The sequence below is a fragment of the Frankliniella occidentalis genome, unplaced genomic scaffold, assembly GCF_000697945.3.
Source record: "Frankliniella occidentalis isolate FOCC.00 unplaced genomic scaffold, Focc_3.1 Scaffold393, whole genome shotgun sequence".
In the NCBI taxonomy this organism is placed as follows: domain Eukaryota; kingdom Metazoa; phylum Arthropoda; class Insecta; order Thysanoptera; family Thripidae; genus Frankliniella; species Frankliniella occidentalis.
Window position 1 is genome coordinate 243,665 of NW_026267515.1, and position 18,939 is coordinate 262,603.

Here is an 18,939-nt window from a genome sequence, read left to right on the forward strand (position 1 = left end):
GGGCCGGAAGGGCGTAACTCCTGAGAAGCACGCTAATTCCACATCCCCGTTATTGCTGTCATTTTCGGCGGCCCCCCCTTTCCTTATACCCGCCCGCTGCGCCCGCCCCGCCCCGCCCTGGGTGGTCGTGGCCGGCGCGGGTCGCGCTGGCTCCCGTGCGCGTGCGGTATGGGCGCGCCCGCTGCCCGCCCGCGCTCGCCGCCCGTCCCCCTTGCACCTTTGCGGCGGCCGCGGCGAGTTGGACAGAGAAGCAAGGGACGCATACTATACGTATACCGTACTCATGTTCGGCTGCCCCTTGCCCTTGCCCCGCCGCGCCCGGCACCGCAAGGGGCCAACGACCCTTCTCGGCGCTACCCGCGCCCGCCCGCCGGGGTGGTCGCTCGCCTGACCATCCGCCACCGCTGGAACGCATAGGCAACGCGGGGCCGCGGCCGCCGCGCGCCGGGGCCCGGCTCATATGCATAGCGTCAGCGGCACACACAAAAACGGTGGCAACGTGGGAATCGAATGCGGTCGACTGGGTTCGGTCCACTGGACATAATCGAATCTGTTTGGGAAACCAGTAGTGTTACTGCTCTGTGTATGTGACTCGACAAAATTTTCGCGCAGTTTTGAAACAAATTTCCTGTTTCCGCGAAATGTCGATAGCACGGCACTTCCTTTTTCGTACACTACAGAGTACATATTATGATGACAAATGACTGTGACTATTCCGGTGAATTGCTACTATCGGCGTCTCTTCAAATCTCTCTCTCTAGGCGTCACACGTCAGTACCATCACACGCATATCCTTACTATAGTGTAATAAGGGATTTGGTAGAGCCACGTGCCCAACCATCTTGGTGGCACAGCGTACCCAGCAACAACGAACGCCTCCCCACGCCACGCCACGGGCATAGGAGGGCGGCGTCGTTTATTCGTCAGGAGCACGCCACGCTTACACCCGAGCAGCGCACACAAATTGATTACAATGAGGCGGCCGTTGTTGTTGGAGGCGTGAGGGGCACGACCTGCAGCGCGGACACGACGCCCCACCCCGAGTCCACCGCGCGCAGCAGCCCCGTGAGGGGGGAAGGTTGCGACGACGCGGGATCACCCAGAGAGTACGCGTTCGTCATTCACCAGTTCGCACGTAAGTCCAGCCCCACTATCCAGCCCACTACACTGCAAGCTCTCATGGCGCCTGGTGGGTAGGCAACACCTCGCCTGCAGCGCATGCGTGTACCGCGGGGTGGCCTACCCCGAGTTTCGCAGGCGCCAAGCTCCCGCAATTTGCCGCGAATGGATCTGAGCAAAGCCGATACAAAAATTTTACATCCGTGACGACACAAGGGTCACACAGCTTGCTGATCGCGTTCACTCGGCTTCGCGGCAGTTTATGAATCGAACACCGCGGACGTGATTCGGTCCCACACTCGGGTTCGCAGGCCTCCGTCGTCAGCAGCGGTCAGCAGCCGCGAGGAGGAAAGAGGGCCTCAAATGTGCAGAGGTCCGCAGGTCCGCGCCGGCGCGGCCTGGTGTCGCGGTGCTCGCGTCCGTCTCTTACCTCATACGGCTTGCTCAGCAGCAGCAGCAGCAGCAGCGGGACCGCGCGCCCCGGCCGGCGGCTCGAGCGAGGGTGTGAGTGTATGTGACGACTCCAGGCACGCCCACTCGCACAACAAGCACTTGCCCGCGACCGCTAACCCGCTGGACAAACTATCGCGCGTCCAGTCACACGCACTCGCGCGCGCCCGCGCGTTCGTTCGCGAGAAGTGACACACAGGTCCCCGTCACGTGTGACGACGACGACGACGACGCCGGTGGTGGTGGTGGTGTGAGCCGGCACAACGTGCGCCACGGGCCGCAGAGCCTATCGCCGACCGGCCGGCGTCGAGAGCAGCAGTCGACTGCCGCGAGTGAGAGAGAGGAGGGGAGGGGGCCGGCGCTGGCGGGGGCGTGGTGGTGGCGGCGCTAGCGGGGAGGGGAAGGGAGCGGCGGCCCGGGTCCTTGTCCCGCTCGGATTGGAGGAGTGAGAGGGGCGGGGCGGCGCGGTGACAGGTGAGGAGACGACTCCTCTGCACAAGATGCACTCGCCCTCGCAGGTAATTGCAGGGGCCTGTCCAGTCCAATGAGAGGAAGGGGGGGGGGGAGCAGACCTGTCCTATATGATGGTGTTTGAACACGCAACCGGATAGTCAACACCCATGTCGTCCCGCGTGCTGCTGCCCCTGACCGTTGTAGTTCAGCTTCATTACCATGAAGACCGAAAAAACGAAATAAAAAATGAAGGGAAGGTGTGAGAGGGGAGGGGGGCTGCAGCCTGAGCACCGGTGAATATACTAGCCCGCAACGCACGCGAGAGCTGGCGTTGCCCGGAGAGGTTTTGTCACGAAACAGAGGTGCGGTTCGGCAGGTTCCAAAAGCGTGATTCGACGCTTGATTTTTATTATTATTATACTTTAATATCACATTTGGCAGTTGTGAGGCCACCGAGGATAGGGTATCACATCTTTAATGTTTGGTATGTTTAGCAAGCACTGAAGGTACCGTTCATACCCCATACCAAAGCCACCAGTGGTGACATTTCCAAATCTACGTAAATCAACATACCAGGACATTTTTTCCTCTAATCCTCGTTCTTTTAGAACAGATGACAATAATTCCACATTGTCCTCCCTGACACTGCCACCACAGAGTTCTCCAACAACTGGCACAAGAAGATCAACAGCAGCTACCTGCAACAGAGATATTTATGAATTTACACCATCTAAAAGAAATATTGCACTTTGTAAGGAAAACATTAAGATGGAGACGTACTGTGGAATTGTCTTTTGACCTCTTCATATAGAATGCTTTTAAATGGGCAGGCCAATCCACAACGAATATCGGTCTGTTGGAGTTATGCTTCACAAGATAAAGTTCATGTTCTTTAGAAAGTCCATCCTCAAAAGCTGGCCTAACTTTAAAATTTGTCTTTGATCTGGACAAAATGTCAAATGCTTCCTTGTAGGACATTACTGTGTACGGGTCATTGGAAAGGAAAGTGTTCTTAATGCCCTCTTCATTTAAGGGCTCAACCTGTGAATTTAATGATTTTGATTAGATTCACTACATTGACAAAAACCAGGTGGAAAATATGTATCACAATATTAACTAGGTTGTAATATTATTGTTTACCTCATACTCCAACACATCGGCACCACTTGTTTTCTGATGGATTTGAACTTTTCTAATGCATTCTAGATCAGCTTGAGTAGAATCTAAGATACGTTGAGTGACATTTCTCAGCATACTTTCTATGGTAGACAATACAGGTTCTATTGAGCTACTGCTTAGAACTTCTTCTGTTTCTAGCATGTTAAATTCGGCTAAATGAAGACGTGATTTTGAGTTTTCGGCTCGAAATGTTGGACCAAATGTGTACACTTGTCCTAAACCCCTGTACACAAAGTTGAAAAGTGTAAACTTTTCGAACAAGAGCAGAAATAGACACAAAGTTGAAAAGCTCTTACCTGACAGCAGACTCTAGATGCATTTGACCTGAAACGGTTAGGTATGTCTTGGAATCAAAGAAGGCTTCATCCTCTGAAACACCCGTTTTCGCCATAGTTTTAAGCAGATTTTTGCTATCTGGTTTAACAGAGAAGACCTCTCCTCCACCTTCACAGTCAAATGATGTAAGGATTGGGGTATTAACTTCATAGAAGCCTTGTTTACACAGATGATCTCTAAATGCATTAGATGCACAACTTCGTATTCTTAACACAGAACTGAATAGATTAGTTCGAGGCCTAAACTGCAGATGTTGACGAACATACTCCATGCTATATGTCGACTTTGGCGCGAAAGGGTAACCGTCATTATGATTGCATGATCCAATGACTTCAACATTATCTGCTAAAATTTCTATTTGCCCCTTACTTCCAAATGTTTGGACAGTTCCGTCAATCTTAACAGAAGCTCCAACATCAAATTGAGGAAGAATATTTTTTGGAAGGGCAACTTGCAGTTTTTCAGCTGTAGATCCATCCGCAACGTCAATAAAAGTCAATGCTTTCATTTTTCGTTTAGATTTAATCCATCCCTAATGTAAAAAGAGAGGAAAGTTACTGGCAATGAAGTAAAATCAAGAATTTAAATGTAAAACATGTAACGAAGACATGGTCTAACCTGTACTTTAATATGATTCCCAACTGGTTTGGACTCAATTAACGCTGATATTTTCGTAAACCGACGGAAACTTTGATAATTCACATGCGCCGCCCTCGGAAATAAGTTACTAATACGCAAAAATATCATTTTTACAGTCAGGTCAGCGATTTCTTTCACAAATTTTCAAAATTGTTTCGCAGACAACATTTCATATCGCCGCCAGACCCCCCCACCATCTTGTCGTTGCCAACACACAACGCCAAATGCCTCACATTAATTTTGCTTCAGCGTGTAAATGCAGGCTTTAAAACAATCAAAATTACAGGTTACAGCTCAAAATTATTTAATTTCTGTATATTTCAACCATCCTGTTCTCAACTAAGGAAAGATACTGCCTTGAAAACTAACAAACAGAACCCATGTCAAAACCAAATCCTGGCTGGAACAGGCGTAGCTATCTTTGATCCAAACCAACGCAGACGTCGGAAGAGAACGCGGTTGTGAAACAATGGAGGAAAACTGAGAAGTCCTCTGAGAATCGATCCTTGTAATGTACTCTTCAAGACCTGCCAGTGACGCTTAAATAAGATTTTATGAAAAATCAAAGGATACCGCACTGAAAACAAAATCTTCCCTTCAAAATGTTTGTAAACACAAAGTGCTGAAGTGTTCCCAGTGTTGTGGCCTTCCAGGCGAAAATATGACCCAAACCAAGCTTTTACAAGATATAGCCTAGCGTAGGCTGTCTGTCGGCGACTGGCGTACATCATCAGATTGCGAATTGTGGCTTTCTCAGTGTCAACATCAACTCATTTTTCATCAAAAATGCGAGAGTGAGTTTGAAATGTGTTAAAAAATGCTGTATAGACTCTGAAGGTCACTATGTTCAGGCCGTGTTTGTCGCTCCTTTATCACGGATGTAAACAGCCCGGCATCATGTGCATGCCCCTCATTATACACACTTTACATGAGCAAAACGAACAAATGTATGAAAATTATTCACTTTGACTATCCTGTATATCAATCCAATCGAATTTTATCTTGCATTTTTGAATGGGGCTTCAGTAGGTTACAATGTAACCTTCACTGTTTACTTCCACCTGTCCCTCACGTACTGTGACATTTTTGTCATTTTTTTGTCGTTTTCAATCAAATTTTGGAAGAGTTTTAACTTTAACCTATTGTATTTATTACTGTTCGTACGTTTATCTTACAGTTGATATCAGATCTAGTGATTTTAAAAGTTTGGGTGTGATCATAACCTTACCCAATTTGCATATCAATTAACCATTTTCACACGACCTCTCTAAATTATTCATTTGCTAACTGTTTTGTAGTTTAAAATTATGAGAGCACATTGTTCATCCAATTCTGATCAAAATCAATTTAAAAGTGTGTATTTCCCCTTATTAATGATAATTTTTAAAATTTCAATTGACCCGCATCATAACATTTTCAAAAATTGAATTATCAGGTTTTTGCTGACATTTTTCTATTCTTTTAAGGTGATTTGCTTACATCCTGGCCAGCAATATGTCTGCATCCGCGCAGGGTGAGGCTCCTGCTCCCCCAGCAGCCCCGGGGGCAGAGCCCAACCCATACGTAAGTGCCATTCATTTGGGAAATTAATTGATTGAATTAAAAATTCAATTCTTACCTCAGATTATCTATGTATAATATTTAACCTGATGCTCATTCATTAATTATACTACTTAAATACTACCTACAATGTATTAATGAGTGGTTTTAATTTATGGTATTTTGTTCAGGCGCGGTTGCCAGATTACCGACCAGACTTTACGGGGCTGCCTCCTGATCCAGAATTTTTGAAAGAACGTGAAGAGATACGATGGGAGCCTGGAATGACACTCGATGGAGATTTGTTGATGTATTTACGGGCTGCCCGATCTATGGCAGCTTTTGCTGGCATGTGTGATGGGGGCTCCCCAGATGATGGTTGTGTTGCTGCCTCTAGAGATGACACAACCATCAATGCCTTGGATGTCCTCCATGACTCAGGATATGATCCTGGTAAAGCACTACAGGCGTTAGTAAAATGTCCTGCACCCAGAGGCATTGACAAGAAGTGGTGTGAAGAAGAGACCGTAAGTTCATTTGCACCATAGTTTGAATCAATGTTTGTGGAAATGAATGGGCCGTTATTTTTAAAATCATTACATTTTTGCCATTACAGAAACGATTTGTCAAAGGGCTTCGTCAATTTGGCAAAAACTTCTTCAGGATACGAAAAGACCTGCTTCCTCACAAAGAAACTGTATGTATTCCTATCTTATTATTTTAGAATATATGTTTGAAGTTAGTTCCTTTTGTCTAACTTGTTATTTTGTTTGTGCCATTCATCTTTATTTAGCCTGAATTAGTGGAATATTATTATTTGTGGAAAAAGACACCTGGAGCCAACAATAATAGACCACACCGACGGAGGAGAGCAGGATCTCTGCGCCGGGCCAGAACTACTCGAAGTACACGCTCAGGAACTCCCAAGGAAGAGCAAGGTCAGGACTCCCAATCCTACTATATCTACTTTTAATTTTTTTTTTTTTATTACTATCTAAGTTTTAGAATGAGGGTTTAAAAGTAATATCCAGGTGAATTGTGTCCCATAACCAAATTTATGATGACTGTCCCAGCAATGCTTGCTCTAGCCCTAGCTGCTATCATAGCTCACATTTTAATACCTAAATTAAATACCAAGCTTGCAATTTTCAGTTACGTCTTATGAGAACTGCTCTTTGCCGTACTTTTTCCATCTGAATTTTTAATAGCTTATTTATAATAGCTTTTGCATGTGGCAGAAGCACATGCACATCGACTTAGGCAGTTCTGCTTAATTAATTTCATTCAGTCACAATGTCCTTATTTGCTTTGCAATGCTATCAGACTGCTTATCTGCCACCACTTTCCAAATATCATCTGAAACTTCATTTCGTCAATATGCTTTAATTCAACTTCCAATTACCATTGCTTTGAATTGATGCTGGTTCACATTGAGATTTAAGCAACCTAGTTTCCTGTGAAATTAGATTAGATCCAAGCAAATCCCTCTCCTACAACTCCTTTCCTTGTGCTTGCTTTGCTTTTCGCTTGCATTTTGATGATGGGACTCAAATGTTTATTGCTCCGGCAGTTGATGAAAGTGCCGGTGTTGTTGCAGCAGCAGGTGCACGGCCATCACCCAATCCTAAGGAGTCAGGTGAGTGGGACTTGAAAGTCTGTAGTGTCCTGAGCCCAGAGATACTGTAACCAAATAGTGTACCTTGGAGTGTTCTGTGTTCGGGGGCATATCTCAGGCGTCAGAATCGGTACAGAATTATGTATTGTGTGTTTCTCACTTATAAATTGACATGCAATTTTTCTTGTGTGCAGGTGATGAGAATTCTGGCAGTGAGGAGGAGAATGAAGATGAAGATGATTCTGATTCTCGGGACAGGGAAAACTCAGATCAGTGCCACCACTGTGCTCAGCGTAAGTACAATGTCTGCACTTAATTATAATGATTTATATCTGTATTGTGCATACAATTTTTAATCTGTGTAACAGGAACTACGGATCTTGCTCCTGGTGGGACGAAAGATCGACCACTACTTTGTGCAGACTGTCGCTCTCATCTGAAAAAGTCTGGCGAACTTCCTCCCTTACCTCCCAAGGGAAATGGAGATAACAATCGTAGTGATGCCCCCTATCTATTTAGGCCTGTCCAGACTGATAGTCCAGATGGCTCTCCAAGCCGGATGCGGACCAGAAACAAAAATGCTGCCACTGCAAACGAGGCTAGTATAATATTTTTTATCTTTACAAAATTGAATTAATAATTTTGTTTCACTTGCTTATCTAAGTGCCTGCTGATGTTTTCAGACTGGGACTCGGCCCTCCAGACCAAAGAGGAGTGGCACATCTACACCTGACAGTGAATTAGAAAAGAAAACTGGTTGCAAGAGCCCAGGAGCCTCAAGTTCTACCTCTGGATCAGGTTCTCCAAGTGATAAGGCTAAGAAAAAGGTATAACTTTTACTTCTAATTACTTTTGTGTCATTCACAGTTTTCATTGTTTCTTCTTTAATCATAATTGTTGTTTTAATATCCTAAGAAATTGGAAACACCAACCAAAGGAAAGAAAAGACCACCCATTGATTTGGATGGGGACGAAGACAAGGACTTCAAACGCAAAAAGGGTGAAAGACCTGAGGTAATTAGAAGATAAATAAAGGTTGTTTTCATACCCAGCTTCTTTGTGTATGTTCTAAATTTTATTTTATTTTTTTCAGAGCCCCTCCGAAAGCCTAACTACTGACAGTGGTTCAGTGGCTGACGATGCTGACAATAATGACAATGAAGTAGAAGGAGGAGATTCACAAGCTGATAATTCTGATAATAAGGCAGCAGTTAAATTGGACCCTGACAGCAAATCTGGAATAAAATTGGAGGATGTGAAACCTTTATTGGGCGAAAACAAGTCTGATCTTCCACTGAAGGTGGAAGATGTGAAGGACTCAGCATTGCTCAACATTAAGAAGGAGGATGGTTTGATAGGCTCGGTTCCATCAGGTTTGAATGTGGGTATTACTGTGATGCCTGTGTCCACATCAACAGACAATCACCCATGTAAGGAAGACCCAGCAGTACCAATTAAGCTTGAGCCAGGATTGAATCGATCAGAAGAGGGACAGGTTCAATTCACAACTCCTAATCCGTTGCCCAATCCAAATCCCGTTACTGGACCTAATTTGTTGCCTGGCCACAACTCTCTTCCGGTGTCCTTGCCAGGACAGATGCCAGCACCTCTGCCTGGACAGGTTTGTTCTCTAGTGCTCAAGTTCAATTCCATGCATAATTTCTTGCCAGATTTTACATCACTACTTTTCTCTTTTAGATGCCCGGTGTGCTACCTGGGTCAATGATTGGCCTCTCCCTTGGCCCACAGGGAACTCAAATCAATGGTACCCAAAGCCAAAGGTCAGGACAATCATCCCAAGGGCAGCAGCAGCAACAGCAGCAGCAGCAACAACAGCAACAGCAACCACCCCAACAGTCTTCGCAACAACCCAGCCAACAGTCTGGCCAGGCCAGTCAGCAGAGCCCACCCAGTGGACCCTCTGGTCCTTCAGGGCCTTCCGGTGGTCCCTCTGGCGGCCCTTCGGGTCCCCCGGGCCCACCCGGTCCACCAGGACCTCCGGGACCTCCTGGACCCCCCGGACCGCAGGGCCCACCCCCAGGACAGGGCCCGCGACCCACGTCACCCCTGCAGCAAGGACAGCAGTCCGGTCAGCAGCCTCCGTCCTCCCCGAGCCAGGCTGGCCAAGGCGACAACGGCAAGCCCACCGCCAACGGGCCCAGCAGCGGGCAGAGCAGCACTCAGGGCACGCCGGGGCACTCGCCTGGCGAGGCCCCCAACGGCAAGGCGCCGAGCCCTCAGGGACCACCTGGCACTCCATCGGCCACCCCCGTGCAAGACGGTGCCCTCCCGCCCACACCGGGACAGGTGCAGCAACCCAGCCCTGCGCCCCAGGACGGCTCGGTGGACGGGCAGACCACATCCCCCGAGAGCGCCAAGCCGAGCGACGCGGAGAAGTCTCCTCCGGAGGAGAAGGAGAAGCCGCCTCCACCAGGTCCCCCTGTTGGCGCACCTGGGCTCCCAGTCCCAGGGATGCCTCCGGGACTCGGACTGCCGTCGAGACCATCGCTGGCCAACATGATGGCCGCGCTTCCACCAGGACTCCAGGCTGGACTCCAAGCTGGGCTTCCGCCAGGACTACCATCGAGCATGACGGGCTCTCCGAGCTACCCTTTCCTCAACCCGGCTCAGCAGGCCCAGTACCAGCAGTACCTCCAACAACAATGGGGTGGCGCAAGCATTCCGCCTGGACCTGGAGGACCACCGCCCGGACTCGGAGCGCCTCCGGGTCCTGGCGCACCGGCCGCGCGTAGCAGCACTCCAACTTCCGGACCTTTATCAGCCCCAGGAACTCCGGGTGCTCCCAGCACTCCGGGCGCCCCAGCTCCTGGAGGGCCGCCAACCCCCGGCATCTTGGCTCCTAATGGCATTCCTCCTAGCCCCCTTCCCCCGGGGCCATTGCCTCCCGGCGCTTTAGCTGCTGGTGGAATGCCTCCAGGCGGCATGCCCCCTGGCGGACTGCCTCCTGGTGCCTTGCCTCCAGGCGGTTTGCCCCCAAGCGGCTTGCCTCCAGGCAGCCTGCCACCAGGCTCACTGCCACCCGGAGCCGTTCCTCCGGGCGGCATTCCCCCATCTGGCCTGCCTCCGGGTCCTCTCCCTCCGGGTGCGTTGCCTCCGGGCGCTCTGCCTCCGGGCGGTCTGCCTCCAGGCCTCGTTCCCCCGAGCCTGATGTCGGGAGCCATGCCGGGTGCGGCGGCCACTCAATCCGAGCCGCAGAACCTCAAGATCAAACAGGAGATCACGACACCCACGGAGCCCCTGCAGCTCACCCCCATGTCCGACCCTCTCCAGTCCCTGAAGGACGTCAAGGTGCCGGGCTACACGGCGCCCCCGCTCGCCACGCTGGACTCCATCAAAACGGAGCAGCCCGACCCGCCGTCGCAGCCGCACGCACCACCGCCCAAGACGCCGCCCAACAAGCCGCGCTCGGTGACACCCACCGACGCCTCCCGCCCGGTCAACACGCCCCCGTCGCTGCCGCGGGCGCCCTCGCGGCACACGCCGCCCGTGCACCACGGCCCGGGCAGTGCCAACCCCCCGACGTCCATCCCCCAGCCCGTGATGCACCCCTCGCAGCAGCCCTCGCCGCTCAACCGCATGTCGCCGGCGCACCCGCTGGCGCACCCGCACGCCTTCGTGGCCCCCATGCACCACCACCCGCTCATGGGCCACCACCCGCTGCTGACGGCGGCCGCCCTGCACAACGCGGGCGTGCCCCACCCCTACGCCCACCCCGCCCACTACGGCGGCTACGGCTACCCCTTCCCTTACCCCTACCCCATCCCGCAGCCCGTGCCCCCGCCTTCCAGGATGCACGAACCGCCAAAGCCCCCGACACCTCGCGACGGGTAAGTACTGCCCCCTCTTACGCTACGCCTGCTGAGCAAGCCCTGCTCCTTGTGCGAGCGGACAGCAAACTCTTACCTCTTCTCTTTCTTCCTCAGGTACTCCGCGGAGAGCGCGGCGCTGATCAACGCCCACAACCAACTTCGGAGGGAGTCTGCCGCCCAGGAGGAGGCGAACCAGGAGGCGGCCGCGGCGGCCGCAGCAGCAGCGCACCACGGCGCTCACGGCGGCCACGGCGGCCACCACGGCGCGCCCGGCGGCCACAACAAGATGCCCCTGTCACACTCCGGCAGCTCCAGCCAACACAAGTCGTCCAACAAGCGGCCGGCCAGCCCCGGCGGGCCGCCCACCTCGGCCCCGCACGTGACGGGCAGCATGTCGCAGACCTCGGCCTCCATCGTGCAGAGCGGGCACGGCGCGCACCACCACCCACACCACCTGCACTCCTCGCCCTCCCCGGGCAACAAGATCCACCACCCGCTTCCGTCCCACCTCCAGGGCCACGCCGGCCACCCGGGGCATCCGGGTCACCCCGGCCACCCCGCCTTCGCGCCGATCCAGGGCTCTTCCTTGGACGCCCTCCGCGCTCACGCTCAGGCCGCCGCCAACATGCAGCAGCAGCACGGGGGTCCGCACCGTCACGACGACGGTCTCAAGCCCGACGACGGAGACCACGGAGAGGAGGAGGAAGTGCCAAGCCCCACTCACATTCCGCGAGGACCCAGCCCCGAACCCAAGATCGAGGACTCCGAGTGCCACCGAAGTCAAAGTGCCATTTTCTTGAAACACTGGAACCGCGGCGATTTCAACTCGTGCTGTCGTACCGACTTGACATTCAAACCTGTTCCTGACTCTAAACTCGCCAGAAAACGAGAAGAGAAGCTTAGAAAACAGGCAGAAAAGGAGAGAGAAGAGAGGGAAAAGGCTGAGGCGAGGAAGAACGCGACACCTGAAAAACCTGATGGTAAACCTCCCTCTAGAGGACCCATTGACACTGTGACACCTCCGTATGATAGATTTGGACCTCGCCCTGGTTATCCAGATACGCCTGCTCTCCGACAGCTGAGGTATGTGACCTACCTTTAATTTGCTGTTTTATATCTTCTCAATCATATCATATTAAGACTGTAATTTTATTTTTCTTTCCAGTGAGTATGCCCGACCACATGCAGGATTTTCTCCTGGAGCTCTGCAGCGCTCAGCTGCCATGGGCATTCCTCCACATTGTATGGATCCCATCATGCAATATCAGCTGAACATGTATGCACCTGGAGCAAGGGAAAGGTGAGCACATAATGATACCATCTATTAGTGAGGACTTGTTTGACAAATTACTTTTTTTTTAAACTTTGGAACCTGTGTTTTCTTTAGAATGGAACTAGAAGAATTGGATCGCCAAAAACGTGAGAGAGAACTAAGAGAATTGAGAGAAAGAGAGTTGAATGATCGACTTAAAGAGGAAATTATGAAGAATGCTGCTGCTGGGGCTGGTGGTCCTAGACTTCCTGGACAACTAGATCCTCATTGGTTAGAACTTCACCGACGGTAAGTTTTATAAATCTAATCTTATTTGATTTTTTTTATTGTGTGACTCAATTGATTAAATTAATACTTTCCATTGATTAATAGGTATACCAGCTTAGGGCCTGGAGGACCTCCTCAAGGACCTGCATCTTTACATCAGTTTGGCCTCTATCAACCTCAGGGTCCAGGTGGATTGCCAAGCACACTCAGCAATAGCCTCAACCAGTTGGAGCGAGAAAGACTTGAACGACTAGGTGCATATTTGCATGATCTTCCTTCTATTTTTGATCTACTACATCAAGTTGCTAAGATTTGATACCGAATGTGCATAAGTACCTTGGTTGAAAAGCCTTTAGCAATTTTGAGCTGTGTTAGTGTGTGTGGGTGTGCTTTGTTTTAGTTGGTGTGTGTGTTTTGTTTTAAGATATTCTTTGCAACTGGTTGACTAAATTTTGGTGTGGATTTCTTCTTTTCTCTTCGTCAAATTATTCATTTTTCTATCCCATTTTGGATTTCTTATTTTAATAATCATCCAGTAAAATTGAAAATGAGCTTTTTGTTGCTTACAGTAATGTTATGTTTCACTACTGAGAATCCTTACAAGGGGGCTTAGGCAAGTGTAAATTCCTGATCTTGCCCAAACTCGGTACATTTGTTTCTTATCTATGTTGATGACGACTGACGGTAGTATTTTTTCCTGAGAGTCAATTTCTAGGGTACTTTAGGGGAGGGAATAATGGAAAAAATATTGAATTTGGACCAAAAATGACGGAAGGAGGCCTCAAATCGAAAAGTGTCAGAGGAACTACCCCCCCAAAACCACTCATTTTGAGTCAGAATATCACTTAATATTTGTACAAAAGTAGAAATTTGTATTTTGTGAAATTATACGCTTTTATAGGGAGTTTCGGCACTTGACTCTCAGGAAAAAATTTGGTCGGCTTTCGTCACCTACATAGATAAGCAGCAAATATACCGAGTTTAGGCACGATCGGGAATTTACACTTGCCTAAGTCCCCTTGTTAGCTCTATGTATCAATTGGGGTTGCACCAATCAGTTGATTCTTCTTTTAAGTTACTTCATTTATCTAGTTTGACATCTATTCTAAACTTTTTATTATTATTATTTTTTTGTAAAGTGCTTTTTTCAATGGCCCAATAGCTCCCCCAAGTTAGTGTTAGGATTTCTTGTTGTCTTGCCATATTGAAACTAGAACCATGAAATCTGGGATTCATTGGACACTTGACCCTTGGCCTTAATAACTCTTTCGGCTTTTTTTTTTTTTTTATCTCAAAGCGCTGACAACTTTTACATACCACCCTTTTGCCTGCAACTAGTCAAAGCTTTCCCCCCATATCTGACTCGTCTGTCCCTCCAGTTAGGAGCTTTAGACGGGCGGGCCGTGCTTTCTGCAGCCAAGGGGACAAAGTTGTGGTGGCCAGCTCGAATCTTATTGTGGGTGTCTGATAAGTCAACGGTGGTGGTGTGCACAGGATTCCCTGGCCACGGCGGGACAGGGCCCCCAGGCCAAGGTCCCACACCTGGCCGGCCAACCAGTACAGGTCCCCCAGCTCCTGGGCCACCCCCGGGCTCTGGGTCCCACCACAACGCCAGGGCCACCCCCGGCTCCGCCCCCGGCCCTGGCCCCAGCCCCGCCCCCGTGCTCCCCCTGGGGCCGGGGTCCATGGGCGCTGCCGCTGCCGCCGCTGCCATGGGCCTGGGCGCCCAACTGGAGGCAGCGCAGGCGGCCGAGAGGCTGGCGCTCGCCGCCGACCCCATGGTGCGGCTGCGGCTGGCCGGCATCTCGCCCGAGTACCACGCCCACTCGCACGCCCACTCACACACGCACGCCCACTCCCACACGCACCTGCACCTGCACCAGGCCCAGCAGGAGGCCGCCGCGGCCGCCGCGGGATTCCCCCTGTCAGGTGAACGCAACGCTATGCAGGGCTGCGTCTGGTCTGGCTGCGTTCTGAAACGGGTCTGAAGTGTGCGTCCAAATTTGACACCGTCTAGGCTGTGCCTGCCGCGTTTGTAAATTCGAAAGCCAATTTCTAGGAATCTATATTTGGGTTGGGTTGGGTGTATGAGTGTCCCAAACCACACTGCACACTTGGGTTTTGCTTCTGGGCGCAGTCTTCAGACACAATCCTACACCTACTCGTTACTATGTTGATTGGCCAAGTTATTAGATGAATAGAAAAGTCGGAGTGATACTATGGTGTTGAGGTAAATGTAAAAGTCAAATTCCATGCAAAATTTTAGATGGCCTTGGTCAAGTTCCTAGGAACCCCCTATTTTACTTTGAATTGAGACATAGAAGGTCTCATATCCATTCTGTTTCTGATCATTCAATTTCCTTGCACACTTGAGTTTTCTTTTGCATTGTTAATTTTGTTTGTGTGTTTTACAAGTTATGGACTGCATGATTACTAGATTTTCTTTTTCTTGCTTCTAAAGTGTATTTTTATCAGTTGTATATATATTTCTTATTTTTTTTTCCTTTTTTGCATACTCTTCGGAACATTGTGTCCAAATTCTCTTGTTGTTGAATCCCTGAAAATATTTGTCATTTATCGATACACAAATACAGTTATTAATGGTGCACTTTATTTGCAGCCACTGCTGGTTATCCTCGGTCAAGCCTGATGCAACAACAGCGTGATGCTATGGGAATGCACCATCCCAGTGACGTTTTGAATCGACAATATGCAGATCAACTAGTTCATCAGGTTTGCTGTCCTCAATTTTGTCCATCTCTGAAAATTTTTGAAGAAATCCTCAAACTTGTTTAACTGATCTATTTCACTTCTTTAGCAGGTGGCAGCACATGAACAGCTCCAGAGACAGTTAATGATGGAGCGGGATGCAAGATTTCCTCACCCCATGGTTCATGATGAATACATGAGGTAAATTTTCTATACTTGCAAGGTTTTTAAAAGTCAGAATATGGATAGCTTGTTACATTTTTAACATTTAAATGGTCTGTTACAGGCAACAACGTGAGCGTGAGTTAAAAGTGAGAGCTTTAGAAGAAGCTGCTCGTGGATCTCGTCCTTAAATCACTTGACTGTGAGTATTACTTATTCTGCAATGGCTTATCAAACTTGGGCTTATATTGAAATTGATGACAGTACTGCAGGTCCTGTTGTTTTTAAGTGAAATCTAAATATTGATATTACCTGTTGCAGGTTGATTCAGCATGTCTTGAAGTGTATCAATACAATCCCTGCTTGTGCGTCATCGCTCAACATATTTATATAGTACTCTTAGAGCATATATAAGTTGCTTTTATATAAATCACGTTATCTCTAGATTCTTTTTTATTATAGAAATGTACAGTAAATATTAATCTATCTGTGTAACTATTTAATTTAATTTTGAACATATGTGTGAGTAGGTAAATCCCTAATTTAAGATTTTATTATTAACTAACAAATAATCATAGACTGGTGTACAAATGAAATGTAATCATGGTAAATAAGCTATTATTGTATTGTGACAATGGGACACAAATACTTTTCCTTGCTATTGTGACAATTCTTTGCTTTCCTGTTGTAATATGAGTTAAACCCAGGTAGCTATAAATATTCTATGTAAACAAATGAAATTCAAGATCTGATGATAGCAGACTGCCATTTATGGGTCATCATCTCTTAATTGTTCATCTCTGTAAATCAGTATTGTGCTTGTCTCAGTTTTATCATTGCTGATAGTATGTGTGGTGATTGCAACTGCATATCAGTATCATGATATTTTATTTAATGTTGTATTTTGTTTTTCTTCAATTAACTGAAGAAAAAACGCCTGTTTGAGTTACTCAATCATGTTTAGTCAATTTGTCAAAATGTGTTCCTTTCTGTGTAAATGATGTACACACTCACTTCTTGGTGGTTACCTAAGTTAGGGCATTTTTCCTTTGTTGTTTACTTTTTAAAGAGACAGAAGATCCAAACAAGCTTGTACCAACGATGCAAGGTTTTATATTGTTATCCATATTGACCTAAAAGTTATAGAGATTGGTTTCAAAATGAATTAACTTCACTTGTGGGCACAGTTAATCAATGAGAGCTGTAGTGTTATTGTCTTTTAACAGATTGTTGGTTTTTTAACAAATATGCGCACATAATCATTTGGTTTTTATGAACACTGACAGATTGTTTTCTTTATTTATGTTTTTATACATATTTTTCTTTGCTGGCGGGCCAGCATTCATCCTTAAATTATACTCAGCTCATTTGAAGAAAACCCAAGGAAGCCTTGATCTCTCACATGAGTGCTAAGAATGTGAGTTTGTATGTATGATTGTGTGTGTGTTCGTGTTTGCTGTGTGTGTGTGTAATCCTACTCACTGCTTTTGTGAAGATGTGTGTCTTATCATGAGCCCACTCCTAGGTGCTTTTTTCCATTTTTTCACTTCAATCTTTCCTGTTGCTTGCACTGTTTTTCAAATACTATATTCATAGAAGTAAGAATCCATTCAATGAGGACGTTGGCTGAACTATTGAATAATATCAATATCTCTCCTGCCAAATTATTTAATGAAATGAAAGAAAGTGTTTTGTTTGCAATTTTGTGCTGAAAGCTTGATTAATGCCTGGGGGACTTTCATTCTTCATTTGCGTCACTATCTGTTAAAAGATAATTGGCAAATACCCTGGCAGTAAGAGCTAGCAGCTTTGGGCACAGCCACGTTAGTAATTTTGTATATATATTTGCAGAATATGTATATATCTTGAGTGGGCTCGCTGACACTATCTCCACCTAGCAGGTGACTGATGGACACCAGACATAGAGGTACTGGATCAGCAGTGCTAAGTTCAAAGCTGCATGTAAGCTATTAAGTTATGATGAGAAGGCTTTGTGGACCCAGTACTTCATTATCTGGTTGATGGACTGACTGTAATTTTGTACCGAGGGACAGGTGTACCACCTTCACCCTGTTTCTCGGCAGCCATCCCAGTGTTGGTGTTTTTAGATAATAAACATTCTTCTCTCTGGGTGTCAAATGTTGGATCTGTTTTTACCCTTTTCTTCCCTTTTCACAAGAAAATGGAAAGAATCGAACTACATGCATTGTTTGTCATTTATTTATTGGTTTTACTTCTTGCTGCGAGACAAAATGTGCATATTTTGAAGCCAGACCGGGCTCCAAGAGCAGCGGAACAGATGACAGAATCTGTAAATATAAAATAAACTGTGGAAGGACAATGTATTATGCAATTTACTTTAAAGTATGTGATTTGATGTAAAAACCTGTTGAATGCAGTTGCGTGTCAAGGTGAGCGATGTAGGAGGTAGCAAGTCGAAGAGTCTCTATTTTTGACAACTTGCGATTTTTCGGCTCTGTAGGAATCAAGGCACGAAGGGAGCAGAATGCCTGGTTCACGCTGATGAAGCGTCAACACGTCAACATTATAGGGCGTTCAAAGGGTCGAGTGCAACGGGCTGATGAAGTGGGAATGACCAACCTGTGGGTGCGATCCCTCTCCCGTGCGTTGGCCTGGTTCCTGTGGACCGGATTGGAACCGCCTCTGTCTCGTACCGTTCCCATGTCTCTCCCGTCTACACTCGAGGACTGCGCTCGCCTCCACTGGAGTAAGGAAAGGAAGGAAGAGGACGTCTGCATCCGGGGAAAGACCAGCCGCGCCGCGGGGAGGAGGAAAAGGGGGGGGGGGAGTTGATGGAGCGGTCTGTAAATGAGGCTCGAAGGAATGAGAAAAGCAGCTATCTCGTGTCGTTGGGAAAAGGGGTAAGCGAACGAGGGGAGAGGGGGGGAGGGCGCAGCCATCGACAGCCCGTTAATTTGTCATCGCTACAGCAGCTGCCGCCGCCGCCATAGGGCTGTCTTGGGCGCGTTGCGCGCACACGCTTGAGACCATCCCACCCCCGCCAGCCATAGGACGCGTCCAAAAACACACGCCGCTTCGAACACAGCACCCAGGGATGTCATAACTCCCCACTCCACTCTAGATTGCTTTTGGCGCACTGTACTCCGAGGGAATGACCCTTGAGCCCCTTGAGATGAGTACTCTCTTTGCAATCGTTTGGAACTGTTAGCACCTTGACAGAAATGGAAAGGGAGAGCAGGAGCAAAGAGTGAACTCTGTTAAAAATCACTCTAACACTACAAACCGACAAAAACAATGAGGAAAAAGGTATGGTTTTCTATTTACCATTAGCGTTGATTGGATCTGGGACAAAACAAATAAACTAATTATTAGAACTTTATCCAATA

The 18,939-nt window shown here is 48.1% G+C and overlaps 2 protein-coding genes and 1 long non-coding RNA gene across 8 annotated transcripts in view; 1 reads left to right on the forward strand and 2 right to left on the reverse strand.

Moving 5' to 3' along the window:
* The window catches only part of LOC113205260 (uncharacterized), a 14,899-nt gene extending 13,008 nt beyond the window's left edge, over window positions 1-1,891 (reverse strand). Inside the window, exon 1 of the long non-coding RNA XR_003303339.2 lies at window positions 1,550-1,891. This is a non-coding gene — a long non-coding RNA (uncharacterized LOC113205260). The remainder of the gene's footprint in view (window positions 1-1,549) is intronic.
* Window positions 1,892-2,413: 522 nt separating this feature from the next.
* LOC113205200 (probable asparagine--tRNA ligase, mitochondrial) lies at window positions 2,414-4,404 on the reverse strand. The gene is made up of 5 exons (XM_026420711.2): window positions 4,156-4,404; window positions 3,498-4,069; window positions 3,163-3,424; window positions 2,803-3,063; window positions 2,414-2,720 (listed from the first exon to the last, which is right to left on the reverse strand). Exons 1-5 carry the CDS (start codon window positions 4,282-4,284, stop codon window positions 2,451-2,453), a joined length of 1,494 nt encoding a protein of 497 aa, XP_026276496.1. The 5' UTR covers window positions 4,285-4,404; the 3' UTR covers window positions 2,414-2,450.
* A 209-nt stretch (window positions 4,405-4,613) lies between these two features.
* LOC113205275 (arginine-glutamic acid dipeptide repeats protein) lies at window positions 4,614-17,710 on the forward strand. Of its 6 annotated transcripts, none has more exons than XM_052274424.1 (21): window positions 4,614-4,970; window positions 5,643-5,739; window positions 5,907-6,242; window positions 6,332-6,412; window positions 6,509-6,653; window positions 7,286-7,351; window positions 7,525-7,623; window positions 7,699-7,928; window positions 8,014-8,157; window positions 8,246-8,344; window positions 8,424-8,951; window positions 9,029-11,178; window positions 11,275-12,243; window positions 12,326-12,460; window positions 12,548-12,721; window positions 12,806-12,954; window positions 14,195-14,629; window positions 15,321-15,433; window positions 15,519-15,610; window positions 15,696-15,773; window positions 15,893-17,710. In XM_052274424.1, the coding sequence occupies exons 2-20, from the start codon at window positions 5,671-5,673 to the stop codon at window positions 15,760-15,762; spliced, it is 6,081 nt and encodes a 2,026-aa protein (XP_052130384.1). In that variant the 5' UTR covers window positions 4,614-4,970; window positions 5,643-5,670; the 3' UTR covers window positions 15,763-15,773; window positions 15,893-17,710. The 6 variants fall into 6 exon arrangements, with proteins under 6 accessions (XP_052130384.1, XP_052130385.1, XP_026276615.2 ...); XM_052274425.1 differs by having other exon boundaries at window positions 15,522-15,610; XM_026420830.2 differs by having other exon boundaries at window positions 7,313-7,351.
* Window positions 17,711-18,939: the final 1,229 nt, after the last annotated feature.